The sequence below is a fragment of the Cetorhinus maximus genome, chromosome 4, assembly GCF_964194155.1.
Source record: "Cetorhinus maximus chromosome 4, sCetMax3.hap1.1, whole genome shotgun sequence".
NCBI classification, from domain to species: domain Eukaryota; kingdom Metazoa; phylum Chordata; class Chondrichthyes; order Lamniformes; family Cetorhinidae; genus Cetorhinus; species Cetorhinus maximus.
Genome location: NC_135882.1, coordinates 95,217,257 through 95,234,710, shown reverse-complemented (window position 1 = coordinate 95,234,710; position 17,454 = coordinate 95,217,257). Strand labels below are relative to the sequence as shown.

Here is a 17,454-nt window from a genome sequence, read left to right as displayed (position 1 = left end):
CCAACATACCATTTGCCTTCCTAATTGCTTGCTGGATCTACATGTTAGCTTCCAATGTTTCTTGTACAAGGACACCCAAATTTCTCTGCAGATCAGCATTTAATAGTTTTTCATGTCTTAAAAATTGTTTTTCTATTCTTCCTACCTAAGTTAATAACTTTATATTTCCCCACATTATATTCTTGGCACCTTCTTCTCCACATAGTTAATCTATATCTAAATTTATTTGTGGCCTCCTCACAACTTACTTTCCCACCAAGCTTTGTATTGTCAGGAAACATGGACATATCACACTTGGTCCTTTCCACTTGGTCCTTTCCACTTGGTCATTAATATAGATTGCAAATAGATGAGGCCCAGCTCTGATCCCTGCAGCACCCCAATTGTAACAGGCCAAACTGAAAATGACTTGCTTATTCCATCTCTGTTTTCTGTCCTGTAACAATCCTCTATCCATGTTAATTTTTACTCCCAGCCCCACGAGCTGTAATCTTGTGCAACAACCTTTTGTGTGGTACCTTAATGAATGTCTTTTGAAAAACCAAATCTACAGCATCCACTGGTTCTCCTTTATCTACCCTGCTAGTTGCATTGTTAAAAAGCTCGAATAGATTTGTCAAAACACGATTTGCCTTTCATAGCGCCATGCTGACTTTGTTTAATTTTAAATCTGTGATGATTTTCAAAGTGCCCTGCTACCTGTTCCACGATAATGAATTTCATAATTTCCCAGAGGACCGATTTCAGGTCAACTAGCCTGTAGTTCCCAGTTTTCTGTCTCCCCCTTTTCCTGAGTACTGGTGTTACACTTGTTAACTTCTGATCCACTTGGATCATTCCAGAATCTAGGGAATTTAGGAAGATCAGGACTAGTGCATCCACAATCTTTCCAGCCATCTTTTTCATAATCTTTGGATGATGGCCATCAGGTCCAGGGGGTTTCTTGGCTTTCAGTCCAATTAATTTCTCCAGGATTTTTTCTTTAGTAATATGATTCCTTTACATTCCTCGCCCTCATTAGACCCTTGGTTCCATTATTTCTGGTAGGTTTTTGTATCTTCTACTGTGATGGCAGGCAACATATTTGTTTAATGTCTTTGCCATTTCTTTACTCCCCATTATTATTTCTCCTGTTTCAGTCTCTAAGGGATAAATTTTACTTTTTGTATACTTGAAAGTTCTTACACTATTTTATGTTTTGCTAATTTACTTAATATATTGTATTTTCCTCCCTCATTCAATTTTGGATCATCCTTTGCTGCTACCTAAATCCCTCCCGATCCTCAGGTTTACCACTCTTCCCAAAGTAATAAACACCTTTTAATCTAATACTTCACCCCCTCATTTAGCCAAGGATGGATCTCTTATTCCCATGGAGCTCTTACTTCTCAATGGATTGAGTCTTCATTTAAAGAAATATTTCTCTGATGTTGCTGTTATTCATTTATCTTCATGCCTTTTTATTTAATTTCCCAATCTACCCAAGCTGGGTTGTTCCTCATACCCTATGCAATTGTCTTTAAGTTTAATAGTCTAGTTTCAGATTTACATACATCATTTTCAAATTCAATTGTGAAATTTTATCCTATGATCTCATCACATAAAATAGGATCTAAAATAGCATTATCTCCAATTTGTCCAGTCTATATTAAGACCAAGTGCCTCACAAATATTGCATCGTACTTGTTACAAGCTATTCCTTTTTCTTGATTCATACTCTGGTGCAATAGTATAGCGACTGTTAGAGGGCCAATATTATTCCTATCAGCATTTTTTGACCCTTACTATTTCCTATTTCAATTCATACTAATTCTAGACACTAATAGCATACCAAAAATACTAAATAATTATGGGGCAAAAAGGGGGTGGGGGTAGGAAATAAACACAATAACTATCACTAGAGAAAAAGTACTAGGAAAACAAATGGGGCTAAAGGCCGATAAGTCTTTTGGATAACTGCTCTAGATGAGCAGCAACATGCTACTTACAAGTTTGTAGTCAAAGATTAAAATTTCACATACCATAAGAAATTCCTTGTTTAAAAAAGAAAAAAATCAACCCTCAAGATTCAAGCACTCCATGTTCAAATTTGCTGCCACCAATCTCGCATAGGGCTGAATGAGGGGAATTTATTAGAAATAGAGAAAAACAAAACAGACAGCAATCACAAGAAAAAATCTGTTCAAATAAAAGAGAGGTGAAGGATTAATGTCATTTTTCAAACAGCATTGGTCCCATAATCACTTGGACCTGATGGGTTGCATCCTAGGATATTAAAGGAAATAGCTGCAGAGATAGTAGATGCACTGGTTAGATCCTTAGAATCCTTAGATTCTGAAAAAGTCCCAGAGGATTGGAAAATTGCCAATGTAACATCCTTATTCAAAAAGGGAGAGAAACAAAAAACAGGTAACTATAGGGCCAGTTAGCTTAACATCTGTCATTGGGAAAATGTTGGAATCTATTATAAAGGATGAAATAGCAGAACATTTAGAAATGCATAATAAATTGTCTTTCACTTGAACCCTCTGTCCAACCTTCTTATTTTAAGCCCTATTTACAGCCTAGTTACTTGATTTACCAGGACACAGGCCCCAGCCCAGTTTAAGTGGAAACCACCCAAACTAAACAGCTCCCTCTATCCCCAATACTGGTTCCAGTGCTATATTAATCAAAATCTCTGCCTCCCGTGACACTTTGAGGTGCACATTCAACTAGTTGATCTATTTGACTCTGTGCCAAATTGCGAGCGGCTCAAATAGCAATCCAGAGATTTGGCTTACTAATTTTGATCTTAGCTCCATTATCGTTCTACATATGTCATTGGTCCAACATGGACTATGACAACTGGGTCCTCCCCCTCCCACTCTACATTCTTCTCCAGCTGAAAGATACCCTTAACCCTTGGTCTGGGCAGGCATCACAATCTTTCGAGCTCCTAGTTGCGGCTGCAGTTAACAGTATCCATTCCTCTGACTATACTGTCCCCCACCACTACCACATTCCTTTTTACTCTGCACCCCCTGTTCAATGGCTTCCTGTACTATGATACTACTGTCAGTTTGCTCATTCACCCTGCAGACTTTGCCCTCATCCACACAGGCAAAAAGCTTGTACCAGCTGGGTAAGGGAAAAGATCAAGGCTCCTCCAGAACGACACCTGGAATCTCCTCATCCATCTATCTTACAGTTGCACTCTCCTGTCCATGACCACTATCCAGACCTGCACTACTTCTTAACCTAAGGGGTGTGGCTGCCTCCTGGATCAAACTGTCAACAACTTGTATTTATATAGCACATTCAACATAATGGAATGTCCCCCAAGGACACGGAGGTATTATGAAACAATGTGTGACACTGAGTCTCATAAGGAGACATTAGTCTGATGACCAAAAGCTAGGTCAAAGAAGTAGAGTTTAAGTGTCTTAATGGAAGCAAGCAAGGTAAAGAGGTGGGGAGGTGTAAGGAGGAATTTCAGAACTTGGGCCCTAGGCAGTTGAAGGCATGGTCACCAATAGTGAAGCCATTATGATTGGGAATGTACAAGAAGCTGGAAGTAGAGAAGCGAAGATATCTTGGAGGGTTGTGGGGTTGGAGGAGATTACAGAGATAGGGAAGGGCAAGGCCTTGGAGGGATCTGAAAACAAGGAAGAGGATTTTAAAATCAAGATGTTGCTTAGCCAGGAGCCAATGAAGGCCAGCGAGTACAGGGGTAATAGAAGTATTGGACTTGCTGTGAGTTAAGACACGGACGGCAGAGTTTTGAATGACCTCAAGTTTACGGAGGGTAGAAAGTGGGAGACCAGCCAGGAGTGCATTGGAATAATCAAATTTAGAAGTAACCAAATCATGGCTGAGGGCTTTAGTAGCAGTAAAGCTGAGGGGGGAAGTCAAGCGATATTATGGAAGTGGAAATAGGCCGTCTTAAGCTGGCACAAATATGAGGTCAGAAGCTCATCTCAGGATTAAGTGTGACACCAAATTTGCAAAGAGGCTGGCTTAATCTCAGATTGTTGTCAGGTGAGGGATGGAGTCAATAGTTAGGGAACAGAGTTTGGGGTTGAGACTGAAAGCATTGACTTTAGTCTTCCCGATATGTAATTGGGGAAAATTTCTGCTCATCCAGTACTAGATGTCTGATAATGTTACGATTCCAAGCTGAAGTTACCACTGGATAAGCCTGATCTCAGGGTGGAATCCAGCTTGATAGATCCCAACTTTTGACTGTTTGTTTAGATATGTGGAGAGGGGCTACTGAACAGAGTCACCGGAGTCAGCTAATGAACTTTTAACAAAAGCATGAAACATTTATTAAACAAGAGATGAACTATATTACAATACTCCTTCACTCACAACACCTTTACAGATATTACAGATTTGTAAGGATAACGCAAGTTACAAAAACTATCTTATACTCTAATGTTCACATAAGTACCCAGCCCATGTAAACCCATAGGCACCCTGTGGTCAGACACACCACACTCTGAAACCAAGTGACAGATGCCACCTCAACCAGATGCTATGGATCTCTCAACTCCCCCAGATGCTTGTTCCACCATAAGCCAACTAGTCTCACCGAACTCAGTCTTTCACACGAGGCTTTCCAATCTCCACTCTCCATGAACTCGCTTTGGAATCTTCTCCCAAACCAACACTTTCTCTCAGACGCCTTCCGCAAGGGCTCACCTCCAAGGTTTTGAACTCTCCTTCTTATGTTCCTTTCCTGTGTCGCCACATGCATTCAAGCTGTCTTCCACGCACTCTCTCTCACCAACTTAGCCGTCAGCATACCACTGCTTCACAGGCCCATGGCAAAGGGTTACATACCTTCAGCCATCTCTTTGGACCTGCTGGCCTCTTACAAGCTGTTCTTGCTTTAAATCTGCTTTCTCCAGCTTTTGTCTCTTTAAATCTGAAGCTTGGAATCTTTCTCTCTGCCCCTCACTCTCAACTTCACTTAACCTTTTCCAGGTTCCTGTCCTTCCCTCTGACTAGAAAGTCTTTCTTGGGACATTCTCCTGTTCCACTCACTTAAATTTTTAGGGTTTTTTCTTTAGCTTGGGACTGGCTATCTGTCCGCTTTGTCCCAGTCTCTCCTGGCAGCTATCTTCAAAATCAACTGAACTCAAACAGCTTCCAAATCAAACTGCTGTTTTTAGTTTTTTGTGTGTGTGTCTATGAGAGGGACCTGCCTTGCTGGACCCCTGTTGCTAGGCAACAGCTCAGTTTCCCTACTCTTGTTTAACTTAGCTGCAACAGTTGTAAAACTCTCACTAGAAATGCAGGCACCTTTTAAAGTGAAACTAAAACTCAATTTGGCCTTTTCTTAACACACAAATACAGAAATACAAATCAAACAAACTTTAAAGCTAAAACTCATTACTAGCACCCACAAATACAAATATAACTTAGTTAAGCTGTCTCTATTTCCTAACAATAAGCAGTCTGATATTTAGTAACAGTGGAGGGGTCGATAGAGGTGGTGGTGGCACACATGTGAAAACTAACACCGTGCCTTCAGATGATGTCGCCAAGGGGCAACATGCTAATGTGTCCAGGTAACTCTTTCCCTCCTTGAGTCCCACATGGGACAGAATTTTAACCGTGGCGTGCTGTTTCCAACAGCAGAACCAGCACTGTGTGCCACTTACACTCTCTTGCTTTTTATTTTCCCCACGGGATTCTAAATAAAAATCTACCTGCTGGCACCGTGAGCAGGGAATACATGTGATTCTGAAGGGGAGCTTTTCATTGGTGGAGGGTGAAATCCTCCATCAGCTGACAGTGCTGGAGCTACTAGCGGGCTATAAAAGAGCCTCCTCGGCAAAAAGGGAAACTCTGCAATTTTGCTGCCAAATGCCAGTGCCCATCTTCTATGATGCCTTCCCTATGGTGCTGCCTGTTGCTGCTGATGCCTCTGTTGTTGACCAGCAACAGCCTTCCTTGTCGCATCATCTCCTCCTGCTCCCAAGCCTGCAGGCCCGGATGAGTTGTTTCCCAGGCTGTTGAGGGAGGCAAGTGAAGAGATATCAGGGGCTTTGGCAGTAATTGGCAAACCCTCTCTGGCCACAGGTGAGGTTCCGGAGGACTGGAGGACTGTTAACGTTGTCCCATTATTAAAAAAGAGAGGAAGGGATGGACTAGGAAATTACAGCCCAGTCAGTCTAACCTCGGTGGTGGGGAAGTTACTAAAAAGGATTCTGAGGGACATAAAATATCTGCACTTGGAGAGACATGGATTAATCAGGGATAGTTAGCATGGGTTTGTTAAGGGAAGGTCATGTTTGACAAATTTGATCGAATTTTTTTGAGGTAACCTGCAGTGTTGATGAGGGTAATGCTTTTGATGAGGTCTACATGGACTTTAGCAAGGCTTTTGATAAGGTGGCAGGCTGGTCAAGAAAGTAAGAGCCCATGGGATTCAAGGCAAAGTGGCATGTTGGACACAAAATTGGCTGAGTGGCAGGAAGCTGAGGGGTTTTTCTGTGACAGGAAGTCTGTTTCCAGTGTGGCTCCGCAGGGCTCGGTGCTGGGGCCCGTGCTGTTTGTGGTGTACATAAATGATTTGGACTTAAATGTAGGGGGTATGATCAAAAAAGTTTGTAGATGACATGAAAATTAGTAGGGTGATAAATAGTAAAGAGGATAGTTGTAAACTGCAGGAGGATATCAATGGGCTGGTCAGGTCGGCAGGGCAGTGGCAAATGGAATTCAACCTGGAAAAAAGTGTTAGGTAATGCACTCAGGGTGGGCTAACAAGGCAAGGGATAATACTATGAATGGTAGAACCCTGGAAAGTACTGAAGATCAGAGGGACCTTGGTGTGCATGTCCACAGATCCCTGAAGGTAGCAGGGCAGGTAAATAAGGTGGTTAAGGCAGCATATGGGATACTTATATTCTATCCCTTGGCTAATAAAGGCAAGACCAGAGAGGTTATGCTGGAACTGTATAAAATGCTGGTTAAGCCACAACTGGAGCACTGCGTGGAGTTCTGGTCACCACATTATAGGAATGATGTGACTACACTGGAGAGGGTGCAGAGGAGATTTACCAGGATGCTGCCTGGGCTGGAGGGTCTGAGCTATGAGGAAAGATTGGATAGGCTGGGGTTGATTTCCTTGGAGCATGAAGGTTGAGAGGGGACCTCAGAGGTGTACAAAATTATGAGGAGCATATATAGGGTGGATAGGGAGGCACTATTTCCATTAGTAGAGGAACTGCCTGAAAGGGTGGTTTGAGTCAGAAACTCTCGTAACATTTAAGAAGTATTTAAATATTCACTTGAGTTGCCATAGCTTCCAGGGCTACGGGCCAAGTGCTGGAAAATGAGCTTAATGTAGTCAGATCTTTTTTGACTGGCATGGACACGATAGGCTGAACAACCTCCTTCTGTGCTGCAAATGTCCATGAGTCTATGAAAATACTGGACATATGAGACCCATAGGTATTCCAGCAATTGAACAGTGTGAAGAGGGCAGACAGTGGTATGAGAACATGTGTATCCATGGAGTCACCTGTAGAACTGATGAACATTTCAACTCCTCCCATTGTCTACAACCAAAACTTCACCCACCAGTGGGCTCCTCCCACTTCATACGAACAAGGAGGAGTAGGCCATTCAGCTCCTTAAGCCTGTTCCACCATTTAAGATGATCATGGCTGATTTGATAGTAACCTGAAATCTGCATCCCACCTACCCCCCGATAACCTATCACCCCTTTGCTTACCAAGAAGCTATCTACATCTGCCTTAAAGATATTCGAAGGCTCTGCTTCCACCACCTTTTCAGGAAGAGAATTCCAAAGACTCTTGACCCTCAGTAAAAAAAAATTTGCCTCATCTCGGTCTTAAATGGGCGATGCCTTACTTTTAAACAGTGACCCCCAATTCTACATTCTTCCACAAGAAGAAACATCTCCACATCTAGCCTGTCAATACCCCTCAGGATCTTATTTTTCAATCAAGTCTCCTCTTACTTCTCTAAACTCCAGTGGGTACAAGCATAGCCTGTCCAACCTTTCCTCATACGACAACCCTCAAATTCCAGGTATTAGCTTAGTAAACCTTCTCTGAACTGCTTCCAAAGCATTTAAATCCTTCCTTAAATAAGGTGACCAACAGTGTAGACCAGTACTCCAAATGTGATCTCACCAGTGCCTTGTACAGCTGAAGTATAACCTCCCTACTTTTGTATTCAATTATCCTGGCAATAAGTGATAACATTCTATTAGCTTTCCTAATTACTTGCTGTACTTGCATACTAGCCTTTTGTGATTCATGCACCAGGACACTCAGATCTCTCTGCACCTCAGAGCTCTGCAATCTCTCATCATTTAGATAATATGCTTCCCTTTTATTCTTTCTGCCAATATGGAAATTCCACATTACACTCCAGTTGCCAGATCTTTGCCCACTCACTTAACCTGTCTATATCTTTATGGAGCCTCCTTATGTCCTCTTCACAACTTATTTTCCTACGTATCTTTGTGCCATCAGCAAGTTTGGCAAGCACCCCTTCATCCAAGTCATTTATATAAATTTTAAACAGTTGAGGTCCCAGCATTGATCCCTGTGGCACACCACTTGTTACATCTTGCCAACAGGAAAAAGATCCTTTACGCCTACTCTACTTCCTGTTAGCCGGCCAATCTTCTATCCATGCCAATATGTCACCCCCTATACCATGAGCTTCTATTTTTCCGCAATAATCTTTGATGTGGCACTTTAACAAATGACTTCTGGAAATCTAAGTACAGTATATCCACTGGTTCCCCTTTATTCACAGCACATGTTACTTCCTCAAAGAACTCCAATAAGTTGGGTAAATATGATTTCCCTTCCACAAAATCATGTTGACTCTGCCAGATGACCTTGAGCTTATCCAAGTGCCCTGCTATAACTTCCTTATTAATACCTTCGATCTCCAATCCTGGCACTGAACATGCTTCTGAGGACATTGCAAAAATGTTCATTGTAAGGTTTGTGCTTAAAGGCGTTACACTCCACTCTCCTCGTCACCTTCATACTTGCCCCCACCACACTAGGGATACTAGGCCCTTCCCTCTTCCAATGCTCGTGCCCCCAGCCATACTCCACACAAACCTCAAACCTGGCTCGCCCTTGTTGGTCCAGAGTCTCTATGCAAGCTGCTTTTCTCCCATTCCCTTCCCTTGTACCGCAGAGTTCAGTGAAGGAAACCGTTGACCTGAGGCACAACTGCACAAAGCCGACTGGTGCACACCACCTTTAAACAAACATGAACCTAGTTTTCATGCTCTGCTGGCTTTATTTTGAAAGTAGGATGTAATTATAAAAATTTTCACACTAATGAGTATTTACTATATGCAAATGTATCATAAGTATGAACTCGTCACAGGCTGACATGAGGCACGACGCACTGCTGAATTAATCTTGGCATTTCAACCCCGTCATTGAGAAATCGCAGCAGTTCAAGAAGGCAGCTCACCACCACCTTCTCAAGGGCAACTAGGGATGGGCAATAAATGCTGGCCCAGCCAGGAAAGCCTACATCCCATGAATGAATGAAAAAAAGAACATCTCCATTTCTGACCTTATGAAAGGAAGGTCATTGATGAAGCAGCTGAAGATAGTTGGGCTGAGGAAACTAGCCTGAGGAACTCCTACAGTGATGTTCTGGAGCTGAGATGACTGACCTCCTACAACCACAACCATCTTCCTTTGTGCTAGGTATGACTCCAACCAGCAGAGAGTTTTCCCCCTGATTCCCATTGATTCCAGTTTTGCTAAGGCTCCTTGATACCACACTCGGTCAAATGCTGCCTTGTTGTCAAGGGCAGTCACTCTCACCTCGGGAGTACAGCTCTTTTGTCCATGTTTGAACCAAGGCTGTATTGAAGTCAGGAGCTGAGTGGCCCTGGCAGAACCCAAACTGGGCGTCCGTGAGCAGGTTATTGCTTAGCAAGTGCCGCTTGATGGCACTGTTAATGACCCCTTCCATTACTTTACTGATGATGGAGAGTGGACTGATGCGGCAGTAATTGGCCAGGTTAGATCTGTCCTGCTTTTTTTGTGTACAGGGCATACCTGGGCAATTTTCCCACACAGCCAGGTAGATGTCGGTGCTGTCACTGTACTGAAACAGCTTGGCTAGGGGCGCGGCAAGTTCTGGAGCACAAGTCTTCAGTATTATTGCCAGAGTATTGCCAGGGCCCATAGTCTTTGCAGTATCCAGTGCCTTCAGCTGTTTCTTGATACCACGTGGAGTGAATTGAATTGCCTGAAGACTGTGATGCTGGGGACCTCTGGAGGAGGCCGAGATGGATCATCCACTCGGCACTTCTGGCTGAAGATTGTAGCAAATCTTTTATCTTTTGCACTTACGTGCTGGGCTTCTCCATCATTGGGGATGAGGATATTTGTGGAGACTCCTCCTTCAGTGAGTTGTTTAATTGTCCACCACCATTCACGACTGGATGTGGCAGGACTGCAGAGCTTAGATCTGATCCGTTGGTTGTGGGATCGCTTAGTCCTGTCTATCACTTGTTGCTTATGCTGTTTGGCACACAGGTAGTCCTATGTTATAGCTTCATCAGACTGACACCTCATTTTTAGGTATGCCTGGTGCTGCTTCTAGCATGTTTTACGGCCTTCTTCATGAACCAGGGTTGATCCCCTGGCTTGACGGTAATGGTAGAGTGGGGGATATGCCAGGCCATGAGGTTTGAGTACAATTCGGCTGCTACTGATGGCCCACAGGGCCTCATGGATGCCCAGTCTTGAGTTGCTAGATCTGTTCGAAAGATGCATCTGTGGCATGTGAGGATGAGGTCAAGTATATTTTTCCCTCATGTTGGTTCCCTCAACACCTGTCACAGGCCCAGTTTGGCAGCTATGTAATTTAGGACTCAGGCAGCTCGGTCAGTCCCCAACCCAGAGTACATTCTGCGCCCTTGTCACCCTCAGTGCTTCCTCCAAGTGGTGTTCAACATGGAGGAGCACTGATTCATCAGCTGAGGGAGGGCGGTACATGGTAATCAGCATGAGGTTTCCTTGCCCATATTTGACCCGATGCCATGTTGGGGACTCCCTCCCGACTGTACACCACTGTACCGCCACCTCTGTTGTGGGATGGTGATGGTAGCATCTGGGACATTATCTGTAAGGTATGATTCCACGAGGATGACTATGTCAGGCTGTTGCTTGACTAGTCTGTGAGATAGCTCTCCCAATTTTGGCACTAGCTTCCAGAGGACTTTCCAGGGTCAATAGGGCTGAGATTGTAGATGTCTTTTCTGGTGCCTGGGTCAATGCCTTTTTGTGACTTTGTAGCGGTTTGTTACAACTGAGTGGCATTTAAGAGTTGCTGTGGAGTCACATGTCTGGTGCTACATTAGTGGGTTTTTACAACAATCGACAAACCATCTTTTAATTCCAGATTTTTACTGAATTCAAATTCCACCATCTACAGTGGCGGGATTCGAACTTGGGTCCCCTGGGTCTCTGGATTACTAGTCTAGCAACAATACCACTACGCCATCGTCTCCCCATAAAATCAACCAGTTTATAGCCTTTAGTCTTTTAACTAATTATTTAATCTGGTTTAAATTAGTTAGATTAAATTAAATATCTACCTCTAACTCAAGCCACAAGTTGTGCTGGATGTAAAAAAAATCCTTCCCCTCTGCACCAAATTTCCACTATCACTAAATTTCTACCTTTTATCTGTTTATGACTATTCAGGGGCACCAAAAAAAGTAATTGGTAGCACAGTGTAGGACAATCGTGTCTATAAGCATACAAGGACGAGTTTAATTCTGCACCAAAGGGAGAAAAGCAGCAAATCAAAAAATAACTTATGAAGAGATGGAATCCTTTTCTTCATGGCACCCTCCAGAATGGAAAAATTAAAGAACAAGGCAAAATTAGGTCTTCAAATGTCTAAACAAAAAGATAATCATTAATTGCTCCTAGGCTGCTGTTTATGGTGTCTCTAAACAGTTGTTCGAAAACCATTGAAATGAGTCCAGGGTGAGTTGGTGACAGCTTTCCTTCCCTTCTTTTTGAGAAGGGGCACTTCTGCTTGGTTCATCTCCCCTACAGCCCATCTAAAATAAGAGAACTCACCATTTTGAGAGCTAAAGGGTATAATTGTGTAAAGGTATAATTACACAATTATTTATTGAATGTCATAGTAAAGCATTGTTTCTTCCAAACCAAAATTACTGAAATTAAGTGATTATTCACTTTAACTGTAAAAAATATTTTATGTTGGGTGGCTACTCACCGTACAGTCATGGTGCTTGCCTCCATTGCGGAGTCTATTCTGCCATCCTCGACTGCTGCAGTAACAGGTGCAAGTCTTTCCGAATCAAATGGAATGTCAGACCCAGAAGCAGCAGAAGCCTCAGCTCCAGAAGTTCCAGGTGATGAAAAGGCAGAACAAACCAGCACATTACTTCGTAGTCTGTTAAGTTCCTCATCAAGCTTTTTCTTTTCTTGTAGCAAAGTAGCTCTGTCCGCAGAGAGGGTTTCTATCAAAACTGAACACACAATAAATACATTTAGAATTATGCTAATTAACACAAGATTCCACCTATCTAACAAATATTAGTTCTACATTACTCATCATAACCTTAATATCACCTAAGCATAGTTTGATAGCAGTTAACTACTCAGCTTTATGGAGATGGACTTCAACTAAACAAGAATTAATCTCTTTGAATCAGTAATGCAACATATGCTTGGGTATTAGGTAAGTGTATCTAAGTCACCATTAAGGTCCTTCAGGATAGGTCTGCTTTTAATGATAAAAAGTATTCAAATATTAAAACCAAGTGTGGCATTAGCTTGCTACCATGCTGAAAGGCATAGACTCTTGTAACCTACTAACTTTTAGCACGCATGCTATCCATGTTTACACCACCAATTTCAGCTTAGGTGAAATCTAACAAAATGCTACGTAGGCAACAGCTTAGGATATGATTTGATGAACTATACGCGAAATCAAGTAGTTATGCATTTCATATATTTATTGAAATCAAAATCATCCAATTTATAGGGCAGGATTTTCCTCCTGTCAGGGGGGAAGTTGAACGGCGGGCACGCACAGGTGTGCTTCCGATTGGCGCCCCCGATCTGGGGCGCGGCGCCATTTTACGTGGGTGGGCCAATTAAGGCCCACCCAGCGTGGCGTCCGCACGGAAGCACTATGCGTTCCCTGTGCAGGTGGGGGGGTAATCCCAAAATCGAGAGTGCGCTCTTTCGCGTATGCACACGAAAGAGCGCACTCATCTCCTTGAGGCTAAGTGCTGCCTCAGGGAGATCAGCTCTAAATGTAAAAAAGCTAAAAATAGAAAAATAAAATTTCCCTAATGTGTCCCCTCATGTAACACTGTCACATGAGTTGGGACATGTCCATAATTTTTACAAAACTTTATTAAAATTTTTTAAAAACCTACATGAAACCTCATCCCGCCCGTGGATGAGGTTTCATGCTTTTTCTAATTCTGGGCTCCCGGCCTGCCCGCCAACCTTAAGGTTGGACGGGCAGGTCCACTAATTAGTTTAATTACTCTGTCAATGGCCTCAATTGGCCACTGACAGGTCGGCTGGCGCGCAGCTGATTTTGCTGCGCCCCGCCTACCGGAAAATTTAAATGGGGTGCAGTGACGTCGGGAGTTCCGCCCCATGTCACCACGCGTCATGTTATGCGTCGGCGAGCGGGCCCCGCCACCCCCCCCCCCCAACGGGAAAATCCTTCCCATAATGTGCTGTTTTCAATTACCCCTTTAAGAGTGCCAAAGCCACAAGGTCTGATCTAATATAGAGTGCAAGCTTTATTCATCCCAACACTATTGATAAGGGGTGGGTTTTTCTCTTTGTACCTGCAAGCAATCAACAGAGGAAAATTGCATAGGCTGCTCCCCATACGAGTTTCTTCTATATCCCTTCCGCCGGTGATTCTATATGCTTAAAGTTAGTAGGATGAAAATCTGCCCACTGAATATTGATGGACTTCCTCTTAACTTTAGTTACTACAGTTCTGATGAAAGGTCATAGACCTGAAACGTTAACCCTGTTTCTCTCTCCACAGATGCTGCCAGGCTTGTTGAGTATTTACAACATTTTGTTTTTGAGTCATTTCTTAAATTTGATTAAGAAGTAATAAAATCTTTTATTTTATTAATAGATTTCTTATGGCATTAGTTGCTGTAATTGGGATAACATGATAGCAAAGTAAAGTTTTACGTTAAGTCGCCCTCTGAGATCCAAAAGAAGACAGCTGTAAGCAAACATTGCTCACTTTCAGAGCTTATTTCCTATGTGAAAATAGAATTTTTCAGATTTAAGGTAAATTTTGGACTCCATGTCAGGTTAAAAAAAAAGCAAAGCAAGTGGCCACTTGTCGTTTCCTTCTTTAAAATATTTTTACTACTCTTTAAAGGTGCCATATTACAGACATAAGAGTTTAGGGACAGATGGAGGGGTAGACCAAGATTTCTTTAAACCACACTTCTACCTTAAGCAGTCAGACACATTAAGTACACAAAACCCGCAAATTAATCCTGTGGTAAATTTATCCTAGCTCACCTCTATCCTTTTCTTGTTGCTGGGTTAGCTTTTTCAGTTTGTCATTCAGCTCATGGATAATTTGTTCTCTCTTAACCTTTTCCCGAGTTAGAACAGTGTTGAAGTTGGTCTGAAAAACAAATTATTTGAGAATGTGATCTATGATCTGTAAAATCAGCACACTGGTAGTCTGCAAGTTTTAATAGTGCTTCCATAATAATGAATTCCTTCAGGCTAAGTGATGATGTAAAGGAGTTATATTCAAAATACAATTAAAAGTCCTACGATGGGTTGTGCAAGCGCAGTCTTCTGTTCAGAATATCAGGTACAAATGAGAATGAAACCAAAAGCAGAAAAACAACAAAAAACTTTTCGTGTGTGCAAGTTTGAGCCGCATTTTGGAACTGATCATTTTATCCGCTTGCACACAGTTCCTTGGAATATTTGTACCTGTTTTGAACTTGATAAACAGGCTACAGGTGACAAAGTATTTCATCAATGCAAAATATTGTGGGATTACGGCAACAGATGAAAAATAGTGTGATGGGCTGAATTAACTTGATTGTTGCTCTTGTAAAAATGTGATTTTGCAAAGTTTGAAGCGAAAGCCAGAACATCATAGAAACAAGTATTGATGCAAAATATCATTAAGCTGCCCAGATATAACTATGGCAATTATACCTCTGGGGATCAGGTACACGTTCAATACTCTGAAGACGGGAAGACTTGCCCTCAAATCACCAAGTACAAAATTTTATGACTTATTTTTAAAATTGGGCTCCTTGCCCATGCCTACTGTACATCTACGCACAAAGTGCTGTTTGCTGTAACAGTAGAAAACTAAGTGCAAAAAGTCCTTAAATTAGCTGTCTAATTTCACATCTTCATTGCTTTGAGTTATAAATGGGGTGATAGAGAAAAATAATTCTTATAATCTCAACTTCAAAGTTAATTTTATACTAACATCCTCCAAGTTTCTGCTCACAGTCCAAGTTTAACCTACTTGCACCTTGATTATTGATTCCCTTTGGCATCTGAAAAACTTGTTCACGACCCAAGTATAGCTGCATATCAACAATTTTTCTCTTAATGAATTGTTCAGTGCTCTGAAGCAGAGACACCCAGAAACATGTTAGTAGAACAATCTCAACTTTGTCAAATGATCTGTGATCTAAGTCCATTTACCAGCTTCTGCCCATATTCCTTAACAAAAATCCATCAAAGTTAGCCTTGAAAATTAACAATTCAGGCAGCACAATTGCCTTTTATGGAAAAGAGTTCCAAACTTCTACTAGCCTTTGCATGAAGAAATGCTTCCTAATTTCACTCTTGGAAAGTCTGCATAATACGTCCTAGGCCTAGACTCCCCAACTAGCAGAAATTATTTTTCCCTATCTACTCCCCTTAACATCTTGAAAAAAATATCAAATCACCCCTTTAAGCTTCTAAATTCCAGGGAATACAACCAGAGTTTATTTAATCTCTCCTTGCAGCTTAACAAAGAGTACAAATATTACTCCAGTAAAAATTTACATTGCACTACTTCCAAAGTCAATATATCTGTCCTAAGGTGTGGTGTCCATAACTGCGTACATTGCTGCAGGTATGCTGTTATGCGGGCTTTATATGGCTGAAGCATGACTTCTACCCCCTTGTATTCTAGCTGTCTAGATATAAAGGCCAGTGTTCCAGTAGCCTTTTTGATTACTTCCTGTACCTGTTCATACCATTTTAATGATCTGTGCACTTGGGTCACCAAGTCACTTGACTCCTGACTTACTCAGACATCCATTGTTTCTAGTTTTTCACCACTTAGAAAGTACTCTGTTTTATCCTTTTTCAGTCCAAGGTGGATAAACTCATATTTGCTTATGTTGAAATCCTATCTGACCCAGTTTTGCCCATTTACTTAGCTGATTAGCCTCTTTGTAATTTTACACTTTTCTCTGCACAGTTTACAAAACCTACCATCTTCATGTCGTCGGAAAATTTGGATGAGTAGCTTTCTATCCCATCATCCAAGTCATCGTTGTTGTTAATAAACACAGTAAAACCATCAGAGATCCTTGTGGGACATGAGTCACTTCCTATCAATTAGAGTATCTCCCCATTAACCCTACACCGTTTCCAGGTCAATTTCTTAATCAGGTCATTAATTTCCCTTCAGTTCTCTGAGGTTTAACTTTAGCTAACAATCTCTCTTGAGGAGCTTGATCAATAAGGAGAACATGTATTTATATAGTACCTTTAAATTAGATAAGTGTCCCAAGGCATTAGTAAACAAAGTATAACAACATCAGGGCAGATGATCAAAAACTTGGTCAAAGAGGCGGATTTTAAGGAGCAACGTAAAGGAGGAAAGTGAGGTAGAAATGCGGAAAGAGCATGGGGAAGGCAGAGGCACCAGTGGTGGTGCGATTAAAATTGGGATGCTCAAGAGGCCAGAATGAAACGCGTGCAGGTATCTCAGAGGGTTGTAGGGCTAGAAATGATTAAAAACACAGAGGGGGCAAGCCATGCGAGGGTTTGAAAACAATAATGAAGATTTTAAAATTGAGGCATTGCTTAACCAGAAGTCAGAGTAAGCCAGCAAGCAGAGGGGTGATGAAATATGAGCTTGGATCTGGGCAGCAGAATTTAAGATGGCCTCAAGTTATGGAGGATAAAATGGGAGGGCCAGCCAGGAGTGCTTTAAAATAGCCAATACTAAAGGTAACAAAAGGCATGGACGAGGATTTCAACAGAAGGGCTAAGGAGGGGTGGATTCGGGCTATGTTCCTGAAGTGAAAAGAGGTGGGCCTTGGTGGCAGCATGGATGTGTGGTTGAAAGCTCATCGCGGGGGTCAAATAATGAAACCGAGGTTGCAGCCTCAGACAACTGCCAGGGAAAAGGGATGAGGTT

At 42.1% G+C, this 17,454-nt stretch overlaps 1 protein-coding gene across 2 annotated transcripts in view; it reads right to left on the bottom strand.

Annotated features, from left to right (window-relative positions):
- rb1cc1 (RB1-inducible coiled-coil 1) overlaps positions 1 to 17,454 on the bottom strand; it is a 195,511-nt gene that overhangs the window by 68,827 nt on the left and 109,230 nt on the right. For both annotated transcript variants that reach the window (XM_078540524.1, XM_078540525.1), the window contains exons 16-17: positions 14,574 to 14,682; positions 12,268 to 12,523 (exon numbers count right to left, since the gene is read on the bottom strand). In XM_078540524.1, coding sequence (XP_078396650.1) covers positions 12,268 to 12,523; positions 14,574 to 14,682 — 365 coding nt within the window. The remainder of the gene's footprint in view (positions 1 to 12,267; positions 12,524 to 14,573; positions 14,683 to 17,454) is intronic.